We start from the raw sequence: 18,979 nt of genomic DNA, 5'->3' as shown, positions 1-18,979 counted from the left end.
GTCAATTTTTAAACGGATGCAATATGATTAAGGGAGAGGAGGCTTGCAGTATGTAAAATGTTCACCTTAAACTTGCAGTATTCTTTGGGCTATAAGAGTGGACGTATGCTTCATTCATGCGAAGTATTGCTGATATCTGGATAGCGTTAAGTCAGTTGTGTAATGTGTCCTGTTACATCACCTTGATTTGCTGTTGAACCACAACATAATGACAGCTGATTTCCCTTTGCATTATACATTCTGCCATCAGATTCCTTGAAAGATCCTATTATTTCCTTTTCATCTCATTTTTTATTATTATTAAATAAATTCTGCAAGGTGTAATGAAGCGCATCAAGCTTCATCAGATTTCGTTGATGGAATTTCATGCTTTCAACTCACTGTGCCAGTGTCTATTCTCACTGCATAAGTAATATACAGTATAAGAGACTTTTACTCCTTAACTTCACAAGTATTCCTCTCCTTACACTTTGACACATTTTAGGATTCTATTCAGTGTGTGTACTGAAAAGATCAGAACAAAGGACTTGGATTTCTAAAGCCTTTTGCAGACTTAATTAACATTTGTTACTGCAAAGTTTTATGGTTTAGTTTTCCATCAGTTCCATGCGACGAAAAACACCAAACATATAAGAGAAATATTTTGCATGGTATTAATTTATTTTGTTGGTGCTTTTATGTGTGCAAGTGTTAAAAGCGATTTAATATTCACACACATCTGTGCATCAGGGCATTTTGCAGCAGTAAACTGAGTGAGTTGCCATGCTCAATGATCCAACAGCAGAATGACACCTGGGATTTCCATTTGAAACTTTCCAGTTCAGACTGTAGAACCTTTGCCACTTCCTAACAATGATTGGTGTGCAAGACTTTATATCATTGCATAGTGAAAGGCACTCTTCACCAGCCTTGCCTTAAAAAAAAAATGATATGCTTTAGTCTACCAGACATACCTAGAAAAATAAATAAATGGCTAATTTAACATTGTTTATGCTTCCTTACCTAAAACAGTTCAGGACAAACAGTTCAGGAGTAAAATATGAGAATATGCCATTACAAAGATTTCATCTTAATAAAAGGTCCAGTATTGGGATGTTCTGTATTCTTGGATAGTGTTGCATGGGCAAACAGGTGTGTTTCCCTTTACCTTAAATAAACGTTTAAGGGGGGAAAAAAGCTTCTACATGTACAGAACTGATAAGAAGGTATTTTAAATGCGTTAGCAGTAGTTTTTGTCAGCCACTTTGTACTGGAACAGTTCCTTTCCTGCTTGTCATCTTCCACCCACCCTTTTATCTATCCACTCAAAATCTGTGTCTTAGACATCTGTGTCCAGCTCACTGCCAGACATAAGAGACATTCACAGCACCCCTGTGAGATACCTTCTGTTTTCTCATGTGCATATGAAATATGAAATGAAAACTCTGTTTTCAATTTTTTTACAACCTGTGCAACAAATTATTGCAGGCTAATATACAAGTGAAGGCTCGGATTTTTTTACAATTTGCTCAATGCAAAGTCAGACAGGTATTTTGACAGTTGTGCGTCTCCTTTAATAGAAGAGCTGGCCGTGGGATCAGAAGATACAGACTGCAATAGTCTGGCACAAAAAATTGAAAAAGATGAAGTGGCAGAGTACAGTAATGTGAGCAAGGTATAATATACTTAAAGGATCACTACAGCAGCTATTGAGGGACTTTCAGCACATACAGTCTTTCTGGACCTCCACAGTGGGGGAAACGCTCAGATACTTAAATATTTCAATTCCACTTACTCCTATCCTTGGGGATTTATCAAAGGTTAGAGTACCAATTCAGCAGAAAAATACACCCATGACCCTTTCTGTTACTGCTAAAAATGAGGCTGTATCACAGATCAAATTTAAAAAGATATTGTAAAATCTACACAGAAATAATATTGAATATAAGCATGTAGGGGGCCCATTAGAAGAATATCCGACTGGAATTGAAAGTCATTAATAACGCATATTTTTTTTATTTTCTTTTTCTTGTCGATACAGTTTTCCTTCACCTCCTACCCTTCAATTAGTAAGATATATTTTACAATATAGTTCCCTTTTGCTTTAATTTTCATTTTACAGTTAATATTGGAATGCTGTTCATACTAATCATCTTACCAAAAATAAATAAGTCGAGGAAAGTAAATGGTATATACAGTATGGAAGTGAACGTAAGAATCATGAAAAAAGTAGATGAGAGAGAGACTGAGTTGTCTTCCACCTTAGGTACCTGGGGGAAAAAAAAGACTTATGCCCTCTTCTGAGGGCATAAAAAGATAAAAAGATTGTGTGACCTGGTTGAAAATGGTGGCATTCTTTCAGCCCTTGTAAAAGTGTCTCCGTGCCTAATTTACACATAGATCTGGGCAAGTCTTTGTGGCAAGGCCACAAAAATGGAGAGTGACAGAGCTGAGCTGGCACTGTGCCTTGGAGCACTAATTCCTTGTGTCTCATTGTGCAGAGCAACAGAACGAGTCGGATTCCCAGCAGGGGAGCTGAACGTCTGATAGGAATAAGAGACAGATTTCCTGATCCTCGTCATGCTTATGATGGCAGAGGACGGGGGACAGGGAAAGGGGGGTGGGGATTTAAATGGAGCTCAAGGGCTGCGCTAGCTTGGGTTACATCAACACAACCTGCTGCTTTTCACTGGGAGCGTGCAGTTACCTGTGCTGGGGTGCTCTTTCGTTCCAGGGTGATGCTAGCACAGTTCTGCAGGGATAAGTGAGGGTAATGGCTGTAGAGAGCAGTAACAGTTCACTCAACAAATAAAGCCACAATGGTGTCAAATGGTAGAGGAGAGATGTAAGGATATGCTACTTGGCTGTCAACACAGCAGGCCTGGGCTATCGACAGTTAGAGGTGCAGCTCCCTGCAGCTCAGGGTTCCTTCTTATAGACAGGCTTTGAAAGAAGCAAAAATTTTCCTCCCTTCATCTAAAGCCCATGAATGACAGCCCGTCCTGAGTATCTTGGCATATAAAATCCCTGATCTGAGCAGGTTTGTGAGGAAGTCTGCCATTGCTGGTTTTCTGTAATAAATCCTAAAAATGCAGGCTTTGCTGTCCTATGTCACCTCTGCTGGGTGAAACATATGAATCAGGCCGGTGTCATGGGGTGCATTGTAAGTTAAATATAATGGCTTCTGATTATGAAGTTCTATTGATGTATATCATGGTAAGAGACTGGTAATGCGCTGAGGATTGAGGCACAGCAGGGTGAAATACAATAAGTAATTTAGGCCAAAGAGCAAAGATTCTTGTCACAAACTACTCTACAGAATTCTCAATAGTATCATAATGAAAAGGGATTCTTTTATTTACATTTTATACTGGTAAAATTATATTAATGATATCCTGATTTTGCTTTGATCGTGGTATTCTTTATGATATCTTTATGCCAATGTTTATAAATGTAGATTAAGGTTTCTTAAACATTTATGTAGTTGACTTAAATTCTGTCTTACTATTTCCACTATAGAGTACCTTCACATTTAGCCAAATGCATACAAGAACAATACCTTGCCTTGTGAGAAAAGAAAAGAGTAAAATCAATTTGCAGAGACGTCATGTTAATTCACTTCAGTTGCTTTATAATTAAGTGTGTGATTGCGTCTCTTGTGTGAACATAAAAGCTAACAAAATTTAAGGCATTACATACAACTTGGCATTTAGGGATTTTCGTTCCATTATCTGTTAGGAGATGTAATTCTCAGTGGCATCATTTTTTTTAAATTCCATTAAAGCAGCAGAACAACACTTTGTCTGTTTTAAGCCTTGACAGGTCCCAACAGAAAATTCTTCCCAAAGGCCATACAGACGTTGGCTTTATCTCCGTTCCAAAGGAACATTGATGGTTCTTCTAATTTTATTCTTTTCAGATGAAAAGGTTTTTTTTTCTTAAATACTGGTCATCTGCTGTTCCGTAATTGTTGCAAATCCTCAGACAGCAGCAGGTCCACAGGTCTATATTATTCGTGATATTTGCTTCATTGTCTCCTGTAACATTTTGTTTGGAAATTCTGAAATCAGTAATGCAATTTTAAAGGCTGCTGCGCTGTGCATCATAATAAGGTTAGAACTGATCTGCTTTCGACACAACATAAAATCACTTCAAGTCAATCAAATCCTGTCCGAATACCACAAAACATTTGGAGAAAACGAAAACACTTGGCTTGCATTATTGTTTGCCATGTCTGAGATGATTTTGGGTCCCAGCCCTTTTTGTTTCATGAAGTTTTACTCTGGTGTTTACACTTGTTAATTGAAAAGCTGTAGTCTCTTACATGACTACATTTCTGCTAGAAATGCTTCTAACAGAAAGAAAGGTTCTAGCAGAACCTTTTTACTCCCTAACCCTAGCTATGCTGAAAGAAAAAGTTTAAAAAGTGAGCTACTGTATGTCCTTTAGTCTGTATTCTTTAACGTTTTTTTTTGCGCAAGTGTTATTTTCTGAATATGAGCGAAAAGTTTTTGTCATTAATTAGTCTGTCATATCATCCAAAAAGAGTAACATGGTAAGGCAATCAACTATTACATTGTTGTTAATTTAATTAGATTTTTTTTTAGTATGGTGGTTACGTCTCACAGGAGTATTTTTAAAGAAATTCTAGCAACAAAAAGATGACTTTATGTTCCATTTAAAAATGTACAGCTACCATCTGTGCTGTTGCTAAGAGCAACTGATAAGATGTGAACTCCAATTATGAGTCAGGGGTTGGAACAAGTTTAAAATGTTTTTAAATAATATAGGTTTCAGACTGTTCTGTTTACATGCTGTTCCTTAATTTGGTCTAAAAAGATATTGAAAACACAAGTGTAAAAAGTAATGTACCTATTACTTTAGTATGGAGGTTTAAATCTTATTAGTTTATGCAACAAATAAGAAGACAAGTATAATTACTGCTTTAGGGCAATGCTTTATGAAACAGAGGACCTTGGCCCATCAGGATGCAGTGAAAACGTCTCACGTCTGCTGTGGAAATTGAAGAGAGCACATTCAAAAAGAATGAATCAGAAGCTTCGTATAGCCTCTTCCAGCATTGACCCAAATATTGAACAGTTATGGTCATTGAAGCAAACTCGCTTTTCAAATTGAAATTCTCAACAACAAAAAAATGAAGTCAAATATTTCTGTTTCAGCCTGAGTTCATATTTCTAATTGTTTGGTGGACAAGCACAAACGTTTGGTTAGGTCAGCCAGAAGCTGATGGGAATAACAGTACTATTTTTTTCTTCAAATTGAAGAATTGTATTTATCCGTTAGCTATTTTCCAATTTACATAAGAGGACTGGTGCTTGGTATGGTGTGGATAGGAATTCTGATGTTACAGGTGGTGAGCGCTCTCTCTCCCTTTCTGTCTTTCAGGTGTGGCAGAGGTGATCGTCCTGGTTGGGGGTCGGCAGGTAATCGGCATGAACCAGCGAGCCCTGACGGCTGTCACGTGTTTCAATCCCCAGAATAACAAGTGGTATCCCTTGGCTAGTCTTCCTTTCTACGATCGAGAGTTCTTCAGTGTCATTTCGGCCGGTGACAACATCTATCTTTCAGGTACGTGAAAATTTTCTGTGGGATAGCCCTGCCTCTGGCAATGCTTGGCCAGTTGTGCACTGCCACAGACAAACTCCTGGTCACATGACCCACGCTTGAACTCTTGATTTCTGGAATACAGAACTCAGCCATCACCTCAGATCTGAGCCTTTATCGGTTTAGCCACTCAAGGGTTTATGTTCTTATTTAATGTATAGCATGTGCTTCCAAGAGGGACTTTTCACTGGACCTGTTAAATGTTTGTTTAAAATGTTTTCTGCTTTAAATTAGAGGAGATCAGACTTATGCCACATATTTTGTGATTTATATGGATTTCCATGTAATCTTTCAAGAATTATTCTTTCAAGCAGTGTTTTACAATGCAATTAAAACTACCTCTAGTAAAAGAAATGGTGCCATTTTTCCTTCTGTTAGAGGTTTTTTTTCTCCCTTTGTTTTAAAGCTGGTACAGCAGGAACAACATTTTTGTTTTTAAATAAATTCTTGCCTCAATTATTTTAAAATGGCATGAACGGTAACTTTGCCAACATAATTTTTTTTTCAGACCACACAAATGAAAGAATTAACCAGTGCGATTTAAATCTAATTGCAAATTCAAGGTTTTCTGTTTAGGAATGTTCAACAGTTGTAAAAGATAATGTTAAATACTAAATTGAGAAAGAGGAGAAAGCAGTCCGTTTTCACAGCCTTTATTAAGCATGATGTTTCTAGATGTCTGAATTGAATTCTTTCCAATCATTTTTGATTTTTGACAAGCATGTCAAAAATCTTTAAATGACCTCTTTAAAATAATCGCTTGTTTAGTTTTTCCCCAACACTTTGATTTGGTTTCTTGAAACACCAATTAACCCTGACATTTTCATTTATTTTGTTTTTTCTCTCTAGACGTTTTTCCTGTAATCACAGCATGCTTTTTTTGTGCTTGACAAACAGAGGGTTTTGTTTTTTAGGGAATGCCAATGAACGCTTTCTGTAAAGTGAAAACAAACGTGTGAAGAATTCAACATGGTTGTTTTTTTAAACGTAGTGCCCTCGAGATTTATTTTTGCCCCTCGACAAAATGGGAACAAAAAACATGTAACAGAAATGTTAACAAAATAGGTAACATCCTACTCAAAAATGCAAAATATGAAATTCTGTCATCTTATGTGCAATCATTTGTGTCCAGAAAGCATGAGCTTCCCAATTATTCACAGACCTGTAGTTAGTATTTTGTTAATCCTTCTCTGGCTGTGATGTCAAGTAAGGCCATTTATGATGGGTAGTTTTAAACTTTCCTCCTGACAAAATTGCTCTGCATCCTTTAGACTCTTTGATTTACATTTGTGAGTTTTCCTTCTTGAGTTCCAACTACAAATATTCAGTTGGATTGAGTTCTGATCTGGAGATTGAGATGGCCTGTCCAGAATATGTATCTTGTGTGCTGGTCATTCAACTCTTATCGCTCTGTGCAATGCTATGATGATTGCAGTGATTCGGTGTATTACACTGTAATTATGAGATAATGTCTCATTATTTATTCTGCTAGTTGTGCTACAGTATATGATGTTTTTGTCCCCCTTTCATGAGGAGTATATATAAATCTCAAGGGTACAGTACTGTATGTATATTCTTTAATTCCTGTTCCTCTGCTCTGTCTCTCCTCTCAGGTGGTATGGAATCAGGAGTGATGCTATCAGATGTCTGGTGCTATATGTCCCTTCTCGATAACTGGAACCTTGTTTCTCGAATGACAGTTCCTCGGTGTCGACACAATAGCCTGGTGTATGATGGAAAATTGTATACTATCGGAGGGCTGGGTGTAGCTGGGAATCTGGACCACGTTGAAAGGTATATCATAACACATTTTCTTATTTCCCTGCTGTTTATCTAGAGCAGCTCTGTGTGATGAAGAGTTCTGTCGGTACCAAGGACCAGGCATATGAAAGGACACCAGGCTTATACAAATCATTAAATGTCAAGAGATTATGCTAAGCAAATAATAGTTATTCACTATTGTCTATTTGTGGCATTAATTTAAACCTTTAATAGGGATCTATGCAAGTTTGTAATGTGGGCTTACAAATGCATTTATAAAAAATTAAAATATCTACTCTTCAAAAGTGCATTAACAAAATATATTGTTTTGAGTACTATAAAAATGTTCCCTATAATACATTTTGGAAATGAATTTCATCATCTTTATTTTGTAGTATGTTCTAGTAAAATAATGCACAAGATTAGTGTTACCACAATGAATATTATGTACTTTAAAACAATTATTTATGGATGATGTCAATTCAAAATTAAATGAAAGTGTCAGCTATTTAGAATTATGGTTCTACCTGTTTTTACAATATAAGCAGGCTCATTATAATTCAATAGTGATGCTTAAATAAACTACTGAAGCTTTCTTGAGTGGCATTGCAATGTCAGGGTGAGGGTTTTACCATATTACGAGAAACACCGAACTACATTTGCTTTCAATTACAAATTTCCAATCTTTAGATCAGGAGTGTAAGCAAATCCCACCGGTGTGTTAAGTGTGACAGAGAGGCTGTTGGGCAAGAACTAACTTGCAGACAAGGTACAGGTCTCGTGCTCAAAATAACAAGGGACCAAAGACTCTGCCTCTGGGGGACTTCCAGCAAATTGGTTCTGCTGAACAGCTATGCTATCAAGAAGGAAACCAGCAAAGCCAAGGCTAAAATAACCTTGGTGAATCAAAGCATGCAGCCTGAAATGCCCAGACACACATGGATTTTAGTGCCTAGGGGCAAACTAATGAAGATGGAAACACAGTAATGACTTCCAAAGGAAGCACCATTGTTTTTACTCTGTTTGTCTGCCTAATAGAAGCACAACTGATTGGAATTTGGAGCACAAAGAGTTTTAAATGTGAAATTGAATTTGGAGAAAGGCCTATGCGGCTGCTTTATTTTTCTAAAACAAAATACTCCTTAGTATCTACATCTCTGTAGCAAATGTAGGAGGCACAGTCTTCTGAAGCTGCCTGGAGGAAGCCCCTTCAGTCTGTAAATTAGAAACTCCCTGGAAACTCGAAGACACACAAGATCAGCCTTAAGAAAGAAACTGATGGAAAACATAATTTTGAATGTAGGCGATTTCATGGTTGGAAGCATGAAACTGAAAGGAAGATGGATAGTGGACGACAAATTAGGAATGGGAAAAACAAAAGGCTGAGGCTGTCGGCCATCTCAGCAGCCTTGACTGTGAGTAACGCTGGAATCCTTCAGTAAACAAGCATTGTATATCTCACCAATACCGTCAATCACTCTCTGATTCAAGACAGGAAATAAAAAACGCCTTCACTCCACACAACAGTGTAGATACATCTTTTCCCTTTTGTACTGGGTTTGTGCTTGAGTCTGTTCATATCCTGCATGCCTGGGGCTAAAATAGGTTCTGTTTGTACATACAGTGGCACTACTGCTCTCAACATCCTGCTACCTCTTAACAATTAGTACCAGACCCTCTGTGGCCAACATACAGGTAGGATGCTGAATGCAGTTTGCTTCTGAAGAAGCAAAGCATAGCATTACTCAATGCAATGTACTGTATCACTGAGTGAAATTATTTCACACAGCGTATGTGATCTTAAAGTTTTTCCAGGATGAAATCTCAACAGAATGTAAGCATTTTTGTGGCTTTGCCATGGAGCTCCATCGTACAGGAATGTTTTAGACTGTTTATCAACAAACAAAATAAGGAACTGGAAAAACAACGACTAAATATCAGTAGTAGTAAATATTATACCAGTAGCCCCATAGATGTGTACGTTTGTCTGGCCATCCTTTTCTGACCAGATCTGAATCTGTGGGTCTGCTTTGACTCCGGTTTTCAGAATGTTTTCTCTGTGCAGTTGTTTTCATCTAGGCACAGCGCAAAATCCCACATTCAGATTTCTTTTCCCTGTACCATCTGGCACATAGTAGTTTTCTGTTTGCAGTTTCCCATCAGCAGTGTTTTGAAGGTTAAATAATCTTCATAGTTCATTCTTAATGTCTTCTTGATGTTAGTACAGAATACATCTTTGTTAGATCTTTAGGGAAAAAATATTTTAATTGAAATCTCACTTTTCAGATACTTTCCAAATGCTTTGTTTTTTACAACTCCCCTTTTTATCATTATGGTCCCTTAAATGGGTTATTTAATGTTTCTCCCCTTTTAGTTTACTCTTTTAGTCAAACTATGGCTCATTAGTTTCTACTCTACTTTGGAGCCCACTGTATGACTGTAGAGTATATCCAGTAGAGTCAAAATTGTCTCCTGCCTTTGCTCACAAGTGGCTCGTCTGGGAAAGGCACTCATTTTCAAATGCCAGTTTAGCTCTGTGATTCAAAATCCTCGAGTTTGAGATGGGATCAAGTCACTGCCTGACTGGACCCAAGATTCCCCAAGCAGTAGTGCCCAATTGTCAACACCCCAATGGTAGGGCTAGGATTAGTTGGCTCAGCAATTTCCCAGGTGCCTACAGGCATGGCATGACATCATGAGGATTGTTTCAGAAGCTGCAGACAACTGGGAGAGAATTTCTTTTTGTTCTGACCTATAAAGTAAGAACCCTAGCAGCATCTATTCATGCAAATGCAGCAATAATGTTAATTAAATTACATTTTAAAAATGGTATGCAAATTTAGCATTTCAGATGCATGATAATGGTCCCGAGTTTAGGAACATCTGAATGTGTTATTATAATGCACAAAGAAATGCATTGAGCCTCTGAAGAATAATGGGGAGGGGGGTTCTGAAGTGACTCTGTCAGGAGTATAATTTTAAGCTGTATGATCCAGATGTCAGGTCAAGTAAGAGTCATGTCACTAGCTCTGTGTCACAGTGATTCCCCAAGCTGTGCACAGTAGGCACAGTGCTGCAGGGTGTAGGGGTCAGCTGCACGAGTCCCAGCAGTTACACTTGGTCCCAGTGAAACAGCGAACCCTGCATCTTCCTGAGTGCGTGCAGACTCACGGTGACACCAGTGAGAGATGTGCCTCTCCTCCAGTCAGCACTGAGCCATTTCTGTGTTGCTGCAGAGCTTGTAGCACATCTCCAAACAATGATGATGTTGGCCTGGCTGAATTGGTGAACAGGTCAGAAAGAATATATGCATCTTATTCTCTCAAGTATTGTCCATGTGAGCTGGGATAGAAAGACACTCGAGATAATGTGGGGATAAAGTCAAATAGAATTGGTGTATTTAAAAAACATAATTGCTGCTATTAGCACATACATTCAACGTATGGCACTGATTACACTGTTAATTACTGCTACAGTTCTAGGTTCTTGGCCATTAAATGGAAAACTTAATTAAAACATCTTGTAGTAGGATCACTGGGAGCACTTCATTGGAAACTCAGAAATGTGACCATCTCTTTCTGTTTGCCAATCATCAAATTTAACACAAATATTGTAAGAAAATGGGCCTTACTTTGGTTGTTAGTAGTGTGAAGGAAGCTAGGGTATCAGCTTCTACAACATGGCTAGATGGCATGTTCCAGACATCCAAATCTCTTTGTGTAAAGAAGTAATTCCTAGAAATTCACAGGATTTCAAAGTCTTCTTTGTTCAAAACTAAAAAGATTCAGATCTTTTTAAGACATTCCTTTAATACTGGCAATATTCCTGGCTTTTCATTTTTTAACCAGTTTCATAACAGCAATATACTGTATTTTTTGTCTATAATATGTCACTACCAACTCCATTAGCACATAATATTCTAGATGAGGTATTACCTATACTGTACAGAAATAGTGTTGCTAATATACTTGCACCTTTCAGTAGGTAGAACAAGGCCACTGAGTGTGAATTTGTAGCCCCAGAGTCTGTTTGTCCAAGCTGCATTTCTAATTAACATTCCGGAGAAAGACTCTGCTTGTGGTTTTGAGAAATTGTACACGTCTGAAACATCTCCAAAGCTCAGTTTATATTTTCCCTACACAGACGTTTTCATCACAATAATACTGGGAAGCGTGCCTATGCCTCTTGATAATGTTTTATGTAAATGCACTAAGACTTGTTAAAAGATGACACTATTACACTTTGTCAAATACTCTATATTCTCCCTTTACTGACATGCATAGTAGAAGAAATGTTAGTGCAGAAAGCATCCTGGAAGGAATCGATCTTTGAGCAAGAGCCTATTCAGTTACTGAAAGGAATACCTGGTGCCCTGCACAGGCTCCACTGATGAGCAGCAGTACACGGAATTCTAATGCATTAAAATGAAGTGTTGAGTCTCTGCTTGGCCTATTTACTGATCAGGAGCGGAGACTGTAGGCATGTAACTAATACCACCTTTCTTTAAGCTGCACCATGATGGCTCAAAATTAATTTTAATATTTTATGCTGTGAAGAAAGTGGAGTTTTCATATCCATTATTCCTTCCTTCTGGGGGGAGATATTGTTTAGTCAATCAATTACAAGTTTATTTATCAAATGCACAACAATACAGCGTGCAGCTGTAATTGCTGGCAATGAAATGTCATTTCTTCGAATTAACTGGGGGGGGTAAAAATCACAAAATTAAAGTGACAAAATAAGGTTACATAATAATAGTAACAATAGGAATTAAAATAAGATAAACTCAGACAAATCACAATATAAATAGAGCTGTTATGTGTCCAGGGTGTATGCAATCCATTATGTCCAAGTAGTACAGTATGCCAAATACAATGAAAACTGTATGTCCATGTAGCCATTACAGTTGCTCTTTGTGTTGATAAATTCTTATGTGAGCTTTGAATAAATGCTCATTGTCAGAGTGTCACACTCCTTTGCTGTGCTGGGCCAGATTTGATTTACAGTAAATGTAGTTCAAGTGGACCATACATATCAATTTCAAAATTAATTTATTTGGTAATTTTCTAAATTATCAAAGTACTAGGCACAGCCATATTATAGCAATTATATTTTATTGATAGTGTTTAGCAGATTTGGTGTTTATTGCAATTGTATATTCACTAGGTGACAGTTTAGCAAAACTTACTAATTACGCTCTGAGTATTGGATGTTTGTCACATTCAACACTTTGATGTGAGATGGAGAAATAAGTTTTTGCACGTTAGAACACGTGGGCTTTGTTAAACTGAATAAATTAGTTGTAACTAAACCAGTTTCCCTTTTCTCTTGTAAGCGTAAAACATTGGTGTTCTTCTCTCTGTCATGAAAACGGTTGAAAGCCATTAGCAAATTAAGAATGACAAGAAATTGGAAAGTAAGCGCACTTCCTACAATTTAGTTGGTCAAGAATTCCATTCATATATTTTATATATCTCATCCACTAGGTTTTTGACAGAATCCAGGATATTGGTTTCAACAGCACAAGTAGTTTGTTCAACACAGCCCTAGATATTATCACTGTATAGGGTAAAAAAAAAATCCTTACACGTATATACTGTAGCAACTTTCTGGACACTCCACTCAAAGTGCTTTAAAGGTAATGGGGACTCCCCTCCACCAACACCGGTGTGTTGCTCCACCTGGATGATACGACAGCAGCCATAGTGCGCCAGAACGCTCACCACACATCAGATATCAGTGGGGAGGAGAGCAGAGTAATGTAGCCAATTCATAGAGGGGGATTATTAGGAGGCCATGATCCCATTACCCCAATGGGAAATTTGTCCTGGACGACAAAGTAACATTCCTGCTCTTTTCAAAAAACACTTTTTAATGACCACGGAGAGTCAAAAGATTGGTTTTATGTCTCATCCTAAGGACGGTGCCTTTTTTTGCAGTATAGTATCTCTGTTACTATACTGGGGCATTAGGACCCACACAGACCACAGAGTGAGTGCCCCCTACAGGTCCCACTAATACCTCTTCTAAAACCTTAGTTTTCCCAGGAGGTCTCCATCCAGATACTGGTCAGGCTCACACCTAGTTATGAGTTGCAGGGTGATATAGCTGCTGGCTTGTATTAATTGTATAGTGTTGCTGGGTAGTATTACTATTACACTGTTCACATTTCTGTGGCACACTTACTGTTGTTATATGGAATATAGTAAAATGAATAATGAATTGCAAATTATACCTGCAGCTTAACCACCAAATCTAATGATAAAAGTGTGTGTCTTTATGTATGCTGTCTTCAGTGTGTGTTTGTAGGTGGAATTAGGACTACTGATCAAGACAGTGGAAACATTTTTATCTATAAATTGTTTGACAGGTTAGAAAGGTCAGTAAATGACAGTGTAACAGTGAAGTAAGTTCAAAACAGTACCACAGATACAGGTACTTTCCTGGATTGCATGTAGTTGACAGGGCTTTGATTGAAATACATGGTGTTTGATTGTAGAGATGAGGGCACTTTAAGTAGAACGGTCAAGTACACCACCTTTCTGTTAGGCACTTATATTGATTAAACTTCCAGAAGTTTCCTTTCCAGGAAATTAAATATGTGAATAATGTGCTTTAGGCCTTAAACAGCCTCTGATTAAATTTCACGTGAAGCACGTACCACAGTCATGATCTCCATGAGTTTGAAATAGTGTAAAAGTAAGGGCTTTGAGCACATCTATTGAATCATTCTTTATTCTTGGCCATATGCAGTTAGCTTTCTAACCTGTATGGGAAAGCTCTTATAGACATAGGATCCTCCAGGATCCTCCAGTGAATTCTGTTCTCACTGGCAAAAGAATGTAACAATTAAAGATCCTTCATAAAGAGAAATATTCTAAATTAGTTGCAGGGTTATTTTTCTAAGTCTGAATTATTGAGCCCTGATATGAATTCCCTGTAGCAGCAAACCATGTATCAGTTTCCCACTATACTAATCCTGTTCTCTACATAGGACACAAGAACTCCTATAATTTGACTACCTGCAGGGCCTTCATCCTATAACTTTTTTTGTGTACTTTAATTTAAGACTACATCTCTTTTTATTGTCTGTTGACATCACTGCTGTGCCTTCTGAATTAAAATTTAACTGCTGGTGCATTGTAGCAAAGAATGGTATGCCAAAAGGTCATAAATCATGCCTGATTACAAATCTCTTCATCGTTCGTTTTTCCTTCTTCTGGCCCTTTACATTTGTGTTGGCCTCAGACAGCATTAAATAGTAAGTCTCCCAGTTACAGTATCCACAGGGTGCTTTTCACTCTCAGCTTTCAGCAGACACTGGAAGCAGGAAAAAAGGGTGAAAAAAGAAATATGTAAAATGTCAAAAATGCTCAGTTCATCTTCTCTCATTAGAAGATTTAAGAGGATTATATAGCCCCCAAGGACAAATATTAAAATTAGAGAATATATGTATTTTCAAATTTATTTTTGACTTGCTTTTACCAGTGTGTAGCACATGTAATTGAAAACCACAGCAGGTTATAGAAAATCCTGACACTTCGTGATTGAAATTTCTTGGCTGTCTCTTAACCTACAGTAAGAATGGTGCTGGGGGAAAGCCTAGTAGCAAGCTTGGTCATATTACGAAGCCAGCACTAGTCACTGGGTTTTGGAGTCATAGATTTTGTAGATTTATCTACCAGGCTGTATCTCTTGCTGTTTTTACGTACAAATGCCAGTAAAGTCAATTTCCTTTCATAGCCTTTCTGAGCTGTAATAGGTAATATAAATTATATTTTTTTAGCTTTGAAAGTGGAAAATTGAAGAAGGATGTCAAAGTCGTTTACCATAGATTGGTCTATAACCTGTAAAGAAAAGCTTTAAAAAAAACATAAAATCATGAAAGATAACCTTCAGAAATTGAAGTTCTTGAGTGAGATAGAGAAATGCACCTTTCTTCTCCTTCCATCAGAAAGAAATGATAAAAAAGCTTCCCAAGTATTCTGAACTGCAGGTAACATGATAAAACATGGTTAGAGATTTTACAGGACACAAAACAAGCCAGTAGCCTGCAGAAAACTGCTTCCGTTCTAGTCATGAAATGATGTGAGCTGCACTTTTCCCAACCTTTAGTGCTTGATTGTTGATGCAGGTTTGTTTTGACGCCTTAATCCCATCATGCACCGCATGACAGACAGCGCCGATCTGAGTAATGAAAAGAAAGCTGTACAGCTTCCTCATGTATCTTTGTGGTGTCAAGACAGGTAATAGGCTGGTGACCTATAGGCTTATGGTAATGTCATCCCTTTAACATATACAAATCCAATTAGTTTGAAAAGCGAGTTTCTTGTGCAGCTCTCTCTCTCTTTGACACTTTAGTTTTTAGAGTTGGAAGGTGCCATTCTACTAGGGAAGTATCCATATTTGTCAGTATGTGTGGGAGAACTGCAGGAGCCCACTTCAGAATACATTATTGAGGTAATGCTCTGTTTACATAAATTGTGGTTTAACAAACATTGTCCTTGTGCTGGTGGAAACTACTGGACCAGGAGTCCTATGGTTGCTTTTTGATATTTTATTAGATTTTCATTTGGAGTTTTACTCCCAGCTCAGACATGCGTTCAGGGCTTGGCTGTCAATATAAGATAATATCAACAAGCAGTAAAAATACATTTTTTGAATAAAATTTAAGTACATCATGCAGCGATTAGGAATCTTGCTGGAAGAATATTGTAGCCCAAATATCGTCCAAAAAAATGGCCTCATCTGTTGTTTTTTCCATAAAAAAAGAGAATGTTCTTGAGCTTCAGGATATCAAGATAAGGAGCTAAAAGTTTTAAGCTTAGGTACAAAGTGAGGTCTGTTTGTGTGTTTATCTGCTGTTACGCATAGTGATTAAAGCTGACATCAGGTAGCAACATTGTAGGTAAGAGGATTTTTTCCCCAGGTTTATTTAGAGAGCATATATCCTTTAAAAAAAAACAACAACCAAAATTATAGTCAGCAGGGGCTACACAGTAGAGAGCTAAAAGTGGTTTTAAGGTCACCATTATATGATTTAATAAAGTCATTCCCCGTAAAGATGTACAGCTAATAAGCAGTGGATGAAGAATAATTTTCGGCAGTGTCGTGGGTTCATTCAGCCATAATTGCACTCTGTTATGACAGAATGACAGATAGCTTGGGGAAGATGTACACAGTGTCCTGGGGTGATTAAAATATTGAAAGACCTTAGCACAAAACAGCAGCACAGTGGTGTGGCTTTACATACACAGTACATGCATCTTGGCTTAGAGTAAAAGGCAGGTTCACCACTTTGTACATGCAACTTCGGAGGCTCTCAAGGGCATGCACTCTGTTGACTCTGGAATGGTAATAAAACAAAGTGCAAATATGAATTATGTGTTTTTCCACGATGCAGTTGTGTTTATCTTAATCAGAACTGGGCTCTAGCCAGTGCAATTCCTGTGGTTTTTTATTCCTATTCTCATTCCAGTTGCAGTAGGTTTTCACAAGGTGAGCTGAGTGCTATTTGCGGGTAGTTGCCTTGCTGGAAGATTAATTTTGGTCTGCTGAGCCAGGTGCAGGCTCTTGTCATCCTCCCTTACAGCTGCTTATAGTTTTATTGATTTTAAAGACATCTGGAGATTATCATCATTTATAACGTCTCCTTTAAGTGTCATTGGTCTCAGAACCCCTTGGTGAAAGACTAATACTTGTGATTATACTTTTTTGGGTGGTAATATGATATGGAGACTTCCAGAGCAAAAGCTGAAAACATGCAGAAGCTTTTACTGAGAGATTCCCAACTTTGAGTGACAAGTCCTTATTGGAAATCTCGACCAGCCAACTGTGTATCTTCTGTCAGCGTTAGAATTTCAGATTGGGGAGACTGTATTTGCTCTTCTCAAAGAAACAGATGGATTGGCTTTTTTCTTGCTTAAAGAAGCTGAAATTTCATTTTTTTTAAATAGATTGTGTACTGTCGTGCCTGTTGGACTAAACACAAGTTTTATTTATTTTTTTGTATTATTTTTAATTTGTGCTGGACACATTGTTTACTATTTTAAAAAGAATGAGGTTATCTGACAGTACAGTACTTTACAATATACCTTAAGGTGTATTATTGATTTTTAAAGTATTTTAACCTAGTCATCAGTGAGCATCAGAAGAACTTTTCCTTGATGTGTTTCTGATATTACCATCATATAACTTAATCGTTTTTTACCAATGATGCTGATCAATAAGCCTAATCAGCAGAATTTAGTGTCCGAAAGCATGGAGTGCCAAGTGGGTAGTGTGGCCATTCATACCCTTAACATAGGAACGTGACCAGAATTATAATGTAATGTAATGTTTCTTTATTAGCCCTATACAATTTCTTGCATTAGGAATTCGTCTTTTCGCATACCCCAGCTTTTCTCCATGGAGACAGACACACAGACAAGGAGAGAAGCTTGGGGTCAGAGCGCAGGGTCTGCCATTGTACGGCGCCCCTGGAGCAGTTAGGGTTAAGGGCCTTGCTCAGGGGCCCAACGGAGTAGGATTTCTCTGCCGGCCGCGGAATTTGAACCGGCAACCTTCCAGTCACAGGCGCAGATCCTTAGCCACAGAGCCACCGCTCCACCCGAATTATAATTTAATTGCATCTGGGACCCGCCGGACTGTGGAATGAGTGGCTCATCAGAGGTCTTGTTATAAGTCGTTGTTGCCTTTATTTCCAAGATTTCCCTCTGGATAAATATACATAACAGGGCAAGGAGGATTTACCTTCAGCTTGAGTGTTTGTTTCTCCAGGACTTCTAAGTTGCTTTCACATCAGCAGCTCTTGGATGTCAGCTTGACTGCCTCTCTCGCAGTCTGTGACCCATGCGCGTGATCCCTCTCTTTCAGGTACGACACCATCACTAACCAGTGGGAGACCGTGTTGCCCCTGCCGAAGCCTGTGCACTCAGCAGCAGCCACTGTGTGTGGAGGGAAGATCTATGTGTTTGGTGGAGTAAATGATGCTGGGAGATCAGCAGGAGTCCTTCAGTCTTACGTCCCTCAGACCAACACCTGGAGCTTCATTGAGTCACCTATGATAGGTAGGGGAACTTCACTTCTGTTCGGCTTTGAACCAAGGCACTCAGACATACTCTGGTCCCAGCTGACAATCATCCTAAACTGGCATGGTGTTGTTAAATGTTGAGTGTATTTTTTATACAGAATGTCACAGGAATATCGAATACAGTGCACTTGACTTTTTACACATTCTTTGTGCTCTCTGGGACTACCAACACAGGCTGGTATTGGAAGGGGAGACTTATTTCTGCCCATTCTTTCTCCCTCAAGTAGTTTGTGATGATGTGTTGCTAACAGCAAAAATGAATCTGAGAACAATCCCAACTGATTTATTAAGTGGAAATGAAGCGTCGCCTGACAGTTAAACACCAATCTTCTTTGTCCATTAAATATGTTTTTTTAGCAAGAAAGCCTTTTTCCCCCTACATTTTGGATGAGAATTATGATTGGTACTTTTGGGAATACTGTAGTTTTGCTTCTTTGATGCTTCCCCTTGAAAGCTATTTGCTTATCAGTACATACAGTATCTACAGCTGTTGACCAGGTTAACATTGGTACACTTTTTCCT

General features: G+C 38.1%; 1 protein-coding gene across 2 annotated transcripts in view; it reads left to right on the top strand.

Moving 5' to 3' along the window:
- LOC102687199 (kelch-like protein 29) overlaps positions 1-18,979 on the top strand; it is a 230,933-nt gene that overhangs the window by 201,922 nt on the left and 10,032 nt on the right. For both annotated transcript variants that reach the window (XM_015351946.2, XM_015351952.2), the window contains exons 10-12: positions 5,386-5,568; positions 7,218-7,398; positions 18,241-18,434. In XM_015351946.2, the coding sequence (XP_015207432.1) occupies positions 5,386-5,568; positions 7,218-7,398; positions 18,241-18,434 (558 nt within the window). The remainder of the gene's footprint in view (positions 1-5,385; positions 5,569-7,217; positions 7,399-18,240; positions 18,435-18,979) is intronic.

The sequence above is a fragment of the Lepisosteus oculatus genome, chromosome 2 (genome assembly GCF_040954835.1).
Source record: "Lepisosteus oculatus isolate fLepOcu1 chromosome 2, fLepOcu1.hap2, whole genome shotgun sequence".
Taxonomy (NCBI): domain Eukaryota; kingdom Metazoa; phylum Chordata; class Actinopteri; order Semionotiformes; family Lepisosteidae; genus Lepisosteus; species Lepisosteus oculatus.
This window is presented reverse-complemented; position numbering and strand designations above follow the sequence as displayed.